The sequence below is a fragment of the Engraulis encrasicolus genome, chromosome 24 (assembly GCF_034702125.1).
Source record: "Engraulis encrasicolus isolate BLACKSEA-1 chromosome 24, IST_EnEncr_1.0, whole genome shotgun sequence".
Classification (NCBI taxonomy): domain Eukaryota; kingdom Metazoa; phylum Chordata; class Actinopteri; order Clupeiformes; family Engraulidae; genus Engraulis; species Engraulis encrasicolus.
The window spans coordinates 39,715,476-39,725,475 of record NC_085880.1 but is presented as its reverse complement, the minus strand read 5'-3'; the positions used below and the strand labels follow the sequence as shown (position 1 = coordinate 39,725,475).

At 44.5% G+C, this 10,000-nt stretch overlaps 1 protein-coding gene across 2 annotated transcripts in view; it reads left to right on the top strand.

Annotated features, from left to right (window-relative positions):
- The window catches only part of ttc27 (tetratricopeptide repeat domain 27), a 291,191-nt gene that overhangs the window by 217,971 nt on the left and 63,220 nt on the right, over positions 1 to 10,000 (top strand). For both annotated transcript variants that reach the window (XM_063191498.1, XM_063191499.1), the window contains exon 13: positions 9,893 to 10,000. This exon is cut by the window's right edge and continues 120 nt beyond it. In XM_063191498.1, the coding sequence (XP_063047568.1) occupies positions 9,893 to 10,000 (108 nt within the window). The remainder of the gene's footprint in view (positions 1 to 9,892) is intronic.

The window sequence follows — 10,000 nt, the reverse complement described above, 5'->3', positions numbered from 1 at the left end:
ACACAGCATGTAACAGGACCAACACACAACCAAGGTCACACTCTAGACCTAATAATAACAAAAGGCCTCAATGCTTGTGCTAGTGTCAAAGACTATGGCTTTTCTGACCATTACTGCATTTTTTCTGATGTTTCTATGTACCCTCATGTTCAAAGGGAATCTGTTAGTCAAAAAACGTATAATCAACTGTGAGACAGCCTCACTCTTTCAGCAAGCACTTTCAGAGATCCAAAGTCAAACTTCAGAGAATGCTGATGATCTCATGGTTAATTTTAATGCAAGGATGACCCATATTATGGATGTTATTGCCCCCGAAAAAATCAAAACAGTGGGACAAAAAAAAAGCCCCTTGGAGAATGAATCCCACAGTTATATTGCTAAAGCAAGAATGCAGGAGGGCTGAAAGACAGTGGCGTAAATCCAAACTTGAAGTCCACTACCAAATCTATAAACACGCACTCTCGAAATACAACCAATAAATTTCTAAAGCTAGACAATCTTTTTTCTCTGACATAATTAACAGAAATATTAATAATGCACGCGTCCTGTTTGGCACTGTGGAAAAGCTAGCAAGGCCCCCAAATCAAATGCCCTCTGAGTTCCTCTCAGTCAGCAAATGCAATGAGTTTGCATCCTTTTTCAAAGGTAAGATTGAAAAAATACGTACAAACATACTCACACATGTGCAACCGACCCAAGATTCGGACCAACTTGTTACGGTGAAGTTAAATCCTAACCTCAATGAGAATTTTAATTTAGTTGATGTGGACATTCTTAATAGAACGGTACAAAGTCTTAGCTCCTCTACATCTGACTTAGATATTCTACCAACAGCCTTCTTCAAATCCATCTTACACCTAATATCACCAGATGTACTTCAGATCATCAACACCTCACTACAAACAGGCATATTCCCAGGCTGTCTGAAAGAAGCAGTTGTGAAACCCTTACTGAAAAAGAACAACCTGGATGCACTGGTACTAAACAACTATAGGCCCATATTTAATCTACCACTTATGGGTAAAATAATAGAGAAAATTGTTTTTAACCAATTAACTGCCTTTCTAACGTCTAATAGCTACTTCGATACGTTTCAATCAGGTTTCCGTGCCTACCACAGCACTGAAACAGCTCTTATCAAAGTTATGAATGACATAAGAGTGAATTCTGATGCTGGCAAATCATCCGTCTTGGTACTTCTTGATTTGAGTGCTGCTTTCGACACAGTTAATCATTCTATACTACTACATAGACTGGAACACTGGGTTGGCTTTACGGGCATAGTGATCGACTGGTTAAAATCGTACTTACAACAAAGAAGTTTTTTTGTCGCCATTGGAAGACATACTTCATCACCAATGTCTCTGGATTGTGGGGTCCCCCAGGGCTCCATTCTGGGACCACTACTGTTCAATCTGTATATGTTGCCACTGGGACACATTATCGAGAATAACTCCATAAATTACCATAGCTATGCGGATGATACCCAGCTCTACTTATCTATGTCCCCCAATGACTACACCCCCCTTGAATCACTCTATCATTGCATGGACCAAATTAAACAAATGGATGTCTCACAATTTCCTCCAGCTGAACACAGAAAAAAAACTGAAGTATTATATTTGGGAAAAGAGAGGAGAGACAAAAGATTGCTACTATCCTTGAAACGAAGGGACTGAAACCAAGGGAAACAGTTAAAAAATCTTGGGGTCCTCATTGACAGTGACCTAAATTTCAACAGTCACATGAAAGCTATTTACTAAGTCTGCATTTTATCACATAAAAAAACGTCTCTAAATTTAGGGGCCTGATGGTCTAAAAATGATCTGGAGAAGCTAATACATGCCTTCATTTCTAGTAAAGTCGATTACTGTAACAGTCTGTTTACTGGCCTCCCAAATAAGACCATTAAACAGCTTCAACTGGTACAAAATGCAGCTGCAAGGGTTCTTACAAAGACAAGGAAGTTTGACCACATTACTCCAATTTTAAGATCGCTGCATTGGCTCCCAGTAAGCTACAGAATTGATTTTAAGGCAATGCTACTTGTATTTAAATCATTAAATGGAATGGGACCCACATATCTACTGGATATGTTTCAGCTGTATGCACCGGCCAGGTCACTAAGGTCAACGGAGAAGAATTTGCTGGTGATTCCAAAAGTCAAAACAAAATGTGGAGAGGCAGCCTTTAGCTTCTATGCTTCAAAGCTTTGGACCAGCTTCCAGATGACGTAAAAAATGCACCCACTATTGATAGCTTTAAATCTAGACTCAAGACAAAGCTGTTCTCAGATGCTTTCTTAAATTATTGAATGAAAAGACGGTAAAATAAGAGAAGTAAATAAGTAAAATAAGAATTGTTTTTCAAGGTTTTATGTTTATTTATGTTTTATTTTATTATTATTTTTACCTATGTTTTTATCTTAATGTTTTAAAATGTTTTTTTGACTCTAATTCATTTCCCTGTTTTCCTTTCATTTACATTTGTTAACTTTGTGAAGCACATTGAGTTGCACCTGTGTATGAAATGCGCTATATAAATAAACTTGCCTTGCCTTGCCTTAGGTATGCATACTGTAACACTACTGTGACATGTGGCTGTGTGTAATGTACAAGTTCTGAGGACCAGCATGAATTGTAGTATCACATTTATGTCATGTTCTTGGGAGTGTATTGTAAATATACTTCCACCATACCTGTTAATATATTTACAATACTTAATATGATATACTTTTTACAGACTTGAAGTGTTCCAATGTAGTCCAAAGAAGCATGAAGTTAATATACTTTTATTGAACTTCAAGTAACAATAAAATGTTATAGAAGTGTACTCAAGCACACTGTTAATGCCATACGAGTGCATGGAAAGCGCGTTTGAAGCATACTTTCAAAAGTATGCTTGTAGTGCACTTAAAGTTGTCCAAAAGCGGTGCCAATTTAGCATCCTCAGTGTGCTGCAAGTGTGCTGAAGTACTGCTTTAGTAGTGCTTCAGCGCACTAATAGTGCAATGAAGCGCACTTTAAATCGCCGAAAATAGTACACTTTGTACTAAGTACGGTCAAAAAAGTACACTTTAAGTATATGGGTTTTTCACCTGGGTCTCTCTCTCTCTCTCCTCTCCTCTCCTCTCCTCTCCTCTAATATGCATCTCACTAATTATTCAGTGCCTTGATGGGGTCCAACTGGGCAGACTCTATAAAGGTTAGCAGACGGCCACTAGGATGCAGTAATAACGTGTTCCAAATCAGTCCCTCCAGGATTTCGCACTGGGATTTTGTGATTTTGTGATTTTTGAAGGAGGAAGGGAGAAAAGATGAAGATGGAGAGAGAGAGGGAGAAGAGGTAGGAAAAGAGAGAGGAGCCCGAAGTGGGCAAAGATGGAGACACTGTGTGTGTTCCAATATGGGACCTTGTGCTTGTGGCCTCGAACCAGGAAGTAATACGTCATGATGACATCACTGACAACAGCATTATATTTCAATATCTCACAAAAGCTCAATTGTTAAGACATTTTCTCATTTGCAAACGGGATGAAGAATAGTCCCCCAAAAATTGTTTTGGCTAGGCTGACAGTGGGGAAACTTAATTGTTTTCTCCACGGAGGCGGGGCGTCAGCAAAACGTGAGGCCACAAGCCCAAGTGGAGGATGCAAGGTTGCATATTGGAATGCACCCAGGGAGAGAAAGGAAGAGGGAAAGATGGAGATTCAGAGATTCGAAAAGCTAGACAGAGAGGGAGAAATGATATGGAGCCAGACGTTCTCGCAAGAGCGCCTCTCCCCCAGTCTGGACAGTTTGTCTGGGCTAAATTAGCAGTGTTTTGGTCCTACTCCCATTACCGCTCTCTTCCTCCCTCTTGCTCTCTCTTTCTATCTCTCTCTCTCTCACGCTCTCTCTGTCTCCCTCTCTCTCTCTCTCTCTCTCTCTGTCTCTCTCTCTCTCTCCCCCTCTCTCTCTGTCACACACACACACACCCTCTCTCTCTCCCTCCCTCCCCCCCTCCCCCCCCCCTCTCTGTCACACACACACACACACACACACACACACTCACACACCCTCTCTCTCTCATTCTTTTCCCATCTCTCTTTCTATTTTGTCTTTACCTCTGCCTGTAGTCTCTCCCTGTGTGTGTGTGTGTGTGTGTGTGTGTGTGTGTGTGTGTGTGTGTGTGTGTGTGTGTGTGTGTGTGTGTGTGCGTGCGTGCGTGCGCGCACGCGTCTCCCCCCTCTCCCTCTTCCCGTCTTTACTCGGCATCCCTATAGTGTGTTGTGTTGTGACTGCTGTTGTACCCCAGCAGCAATTTGGCGCTTTCCCGTAAAACTGGCCCTGCGAAATAAATAAATAAATAAATAAATAAATACACGTATAACCGTCTGAGCGTGCCAGAGAGCTCTCTCGGTCCCATCTCACAAATGACTAGCTGGACCTGGGCCGCACATCTCGCAGTTGTGCTCGCATTTCATCAGCCTCCCGCTAATTTACGACAAGAGGACAAATGAGGAGACGGGCCAGATGAAGCCCTCGTTCTGCATTAGGCTAAATTAGCTCCCGCTAGTCCTGTGGTGTTGGTGTGGTGTGGTGTGGTGTGTGGTGTGGTGGTGTGTTGTGTGGTGTGGTGTGGTGCGGTGCGGTGTGGTGTGGGGGTGCCATCGTGCCATGTCTTTGTCCAATCCACCTGGTATTTTGCAAAAACTGAAGGATATCCAAGGCACTCTCCTTTAGAAACACTTAAAAGCCTTTATTGTGATGGCTTGGTCATACTAGACATTCAAAAGTCCCCAGCGTGTTAGTCATGGCTTCTTCAGGGAGTCAAACACCATCTGGTATTGTGTCGAGATGGGCTGCTCTGTTGAGATGAGCTATCCATAGTAGTGATGCTAACCGGTAACCGTTTAACCGATAGTCGACCGGATCAACTTTAACCAGTTCAAATTTTCTGCCACCGGTTAACCGGTTGTAATAATAATAATAATAATTATAATAATTTCCTCCCAAAAAGCACCCAAAAAACGATAATTCAGCATTTTCCATTTGGCAACAGTGACTGGACATGGCAAAAAGGCTTATGTGAAAAATGAAAAAAATTAAAATCAGTGCTATGCATATCAGGTACGCGAACGTTGTATAATTTAAGATTACCGGTTAACCACCGGTTAACCACCGGTTAATGAGTCTCAGTAGCCGGTTAAGTTTTTTCAACTTTCGTCATCCATAACCCATAGGCTGTAAATATGGCTCAAACCCAAACCCTGGGCCCTGCCATGGCTCAATCGGCTGGGCACTCAACTGCTACACCGGCAACCCGAGTTCGATTCCGGTCCGAGGTAATTTTGCCAAACCCTCCCGGTCTCTCTCTCCCCGCTAATATCAAGTCACAACTTCACTATCCTATCATAATTAAGGCAGAAAAAAACAAGAAAAATACGTATCCCAAAAAAAAAAGATTAAAAAATGACCCCATACCAGGTGGTGCCTTTGTAATGAGTGACAGTACGGGTGGTGACTGCTAAGGTGGTAGAGGAGCATTCAACAGTTCAAAGTTCCATGCACAGCTCTTAGGTGCTGGTAAACGCAGTTCAATACTTCAAAAGAAGTTTACCACTAGAGATGCACCGGAACCTGATTTTTAGGACCGGATACCGGATCCTACGAAAGGGTTGAAACATATGGTCTACTCGCACAGGTGGGCCCTTTTTATTACGTTGGCTCAAACTATTTTTTAGACTCATAGGCTTATTGCCACACGGCCTGCAACGGCCACTTCCAAAGGGCTTTCACTCCATGCAGTGATTGGGGTTGTGAAAGACTGACTGAAAAGCCTAGGCTAGAGATGCACCAGACCCTGATTTTTAGGTAACATGCCGGATACCGGATCCACTGCTGAAGATCCTGCCGGACCCGGATCCTGTGAAAAATCCTATTATCCTGCCGGATCCGGAACCGGAACCGGATCCGGATCCGGTGCATCTCTATTTACCACACACTTTCTTGACTTTATGCTCGTTTATTTAGAGCGAACAACGCGTTTCGCCTCTGTGCGTCATCAATACCTGATCGAACCTGATGACGCACAGAGGCGAAACGCGTTGTTCGCTCTAAATAAACGAGCATTAAGTCAAGAAAGTGTGTGGTAAACTTCTTTCTTTTGTGGTAGAGGAGCATGTTCGGCAACCAGAGGGTTGCAGGTTCTAGCCCCACTCTGCATGACTCCATCGATACATTCCAACGGGAGCCCGTTCATTGCACGTACTCGCTCGCACAGAAAATAGACTGGAGTTCTGTTTTCAAGTTGCAATGCAAACTTGTCAGGCCTCCCACTCACAGGCCAGTCCTTGTGCTGCACTGACACCACAATCTGGTGCGAATGGAATCTGTTCTCATGTTTGCTAACAATTTAGGACACATACTGCAAAACAACCTCTGGTAGCTCATTTGGGCACAAAACCAGCCCATCGCCATAACAACGCCATATTCCACTGGCCCATGTCAGGCGTTGTGTGCCATGCCTTTGCACTGGCCCAATCACCCAACAGACACACATATCTACACTCAAACACATCTACACACGCACACGCACACGCACACGCACACACACACTCACACTCACACTCACACTCACACACACTCACACACACACATACCTACACTCACACACACACACCTACACACACACACCTACACTCACACACACACACCTACACTCACACACACACACCTACACTCACACACACACACCTACACTCACACCTACACTCACACACACACTCACACACACACACACACACACACACACACACCACACACACACACACCTACACTCACACACACACACACACTCACACACACACACACACACACTCACACACACACACCTACACTCACACACACACACCTACACTCACACACACACACAGACAGACACACACACACACACACACACACACACACACACACACACACACACACACACACACACACACACACACACACACACACACACACACACACACACACCTACACTCACACACACACCTACACTCACACACACACACACACACACACACACACACCTACACTCACACACACACACCTACACTCACACACACACACCTACACTCACACACACACACACACACACACACACACACACACACACACACACACACACACACACACACACACACACAGAAAGGACCGGTGAAATACAGAATTCAAGTTTCCTTCCTCCCTCCCTTCCCTAAAAGGACAGTGATAAAGACGAGCCTTAGCTTAACTAACGCCTCAACCTCTCCTGGCCCCTGAGGGAGCTTCCACTCTGCTAAGCTCTGCTGGCACGCCATGAGAGACGAGTGTAGTGGAAAGTGCGCACATCCAGCAAAAAAGCATCAGCAGGTGCCAGATCAAAAAACTGTCATATGTAGGAGGGGGAAAGGATCTGCACACTGCTTGCAAAAGACTTAATTTATTGGGAGCAACGTTTCGATGATAGATCGAAACGTTGCTCCCAATAAATTAAGTCTTTTGCAAGCAGTGTGCAGATCCTTTCCCGCTCCTACATACGCCATGAGAGACGACCACTAGTGCTTACTGTCATCCTTCCCCTGCTCCCCTATCTCTGGATCCAGACATGGCGTATTGTGTTCAATTTGTAATCCCCTTTGTAATTTGGCCCATACGGACTGCTGTAGGGGCCCGTATCGTACCAGGCCACGGGACGACGTCGTTTGTGTGTGTGTGTGCGTGTGTGTGCATGCGCGTGCGTGCATCCCAAGACCGAGGATGGGTGTTGGGTAACGGAGCCGGAGCTGGAGCTGGAGGGAGGAATGCCCACAGAAGTGTTTGATGCCCATTTTCTTGGCAGTCCTTTTGGTATCCAAAAAGGAGACCAAGCCCAGCGTTCAGGAGCTTGGCGTGTTAACATGTTAGGCCGTTTACACAGTAGGGCGGGACGGAAGCGTTGTTTACCGGCGTTGGTTGAAAATACATGGAAACATATCCGTCCTTACACACCAACCGGCGGTAGTCGGGCGTCAGCGGCGCGGGAGCCAGCTCCGCTTCGCGCTGCATTTGGAAAGTAGAACTGGAGCGTATTTTTCACACCGGCGACCGGCGGTGTCTCATTCAAATGAATGGCAAAGTAGCACGCTAGCTTTGGCTGTGGAGGGGGTTTGAACAGGACTGGCCGCGCACGCACACGCTGTCAGCAGAGATTCTTTAAGTATATAGAGATATGCCAACACAATAGGTTTCTATGGCCACCTAACATGACCAGGTTCCGGTCTGCCTAAAGGGGCGTGTCATAAAACTCCTAGCATTGAATAGAACAGTTGTTAGGTCTGCTTAGGTCTGCCTAAAGGGGGATTCCTCCCCCTTGCAATGAAAGACCTTATTCGTCTCGCTCCCGTTCCGTTCGGCCAGTGTGTCTGACGCCTTAGCCTGCCTTGATGGACACGATAAGAGGGCGGAAGAGTGCACACAAAGGTCAAGGGCAGAGTTGTATAGTAACTAGTATGTAGAAATACTTAAGTAATCCACTGAAGTACTGAAATGTAGAACTTACTTTTTCACTTTTTTACTTTTGTACTAACACTTGAGTATTAGAAGAGCACTTCTACTTCTAAGTCAGTTTCTAACTTAAGTACTTGTACTTCCACTCCACTCTTCTAGTCCAATACATTATACATCACAGGCCAAGGGAGGAGAATGTTACTGAGTGGAAAATCTATAGGCATTGCAATAATATTGGGTGGATACCAGATCCAAGGTCTGTTTTAAAGACCGATGAAGGTATGAGGTGGGGTTTTTTTACACAGACGGTCTTGTTGACTTCAGTACTTGCTTTGGTATTCTATTGCCTATGTCGAACACAAGATGCCTCATGAATGCCAGATATGGGAAAGACGGTAGAAGTTTAACACTGAAGTGGTGATTGGTTTAGAAGGTGCAGGATTAAGTTGAAGTTTCTGTACAAAAAAAGACAATCTGCACAATTTACGTCTTTTTTTGTCCAAAGCTTTACTTGTGGACTTGCGAGCTTTCGGTCCTTAGACCTTCATCAGACCTGAAATGTGCGGATTGTCTCCTTTTTGTACAGACGTTTAAAAATTGAAACCAAGGGCTGAGCTATAACTTTGCTGTTTCGTTATCAGGTCCTTGATCAATCTGGGGATTTGGAGCGTTCAACATTCTTTTACGTCTGGGGACCATGGCCTTTATAACTTTTTCAGGGCTTATTTTTGGGTTCAACCATATATTTTTTTTGGATCCAACCATATTTTTGGGTTTACCATTTTTTATTCTGAACAAACAGTGGAAAGAAGGGGGAAATGAGTTGGAGACGGATTAGGAGTGGACTGGACTGGGATTGGGGCCCATGGCTACCCGGAGCCATATTTGGTCTCATATTTGGTACCGGCGCATCTCCCCCTTATTGTCTGAAACTTCATGGAATTTATTTTGCTTTCTCTCTTTTTTTTGTCTACAAAAAAAAAAACGGATTCCAGAAAAGTTGGGACACAAGTTGGTATTTTGTGAATAAAGACAAAAATACCAAGTATAAATACCAATACCCACTTTGTCTGGAATCTGACTTGCATATCGTTCTCTCTGCCTGTCTCATCTCTCTGTTGATCGCCTTCTCCATCTCGCTCAGGCTCTTTTTATCACTCTCTTTTCATCCATCACTAAAGTTGTGTTTCTCTCTCTCCCCTTTCTACCTATCCTCTCTCTCTCTCCCTCTCTCTCTCTCTCTCTCTCTCTCTCTCTCTCCCTCCCTCCCCTCTCTCTCTCTCCCTCCCTCCCCTCTCTCTCTCCCCCGCCCTCTCACTCCCTTTCTTTCTCTCCCTCTCTCTCCCCCCCCCTCTCCCTCCCTGTCTCTCTCTCTCACCCAGGCTGAGGAAATTCTTCGTCGTGAGCTGGAGAAGAAGGAGACCCCGTCCCTGTTCTGCCTGCTGGGTGACGTGACGCGTGATGCCCAGTATTACGACCGTGCCTGGGAG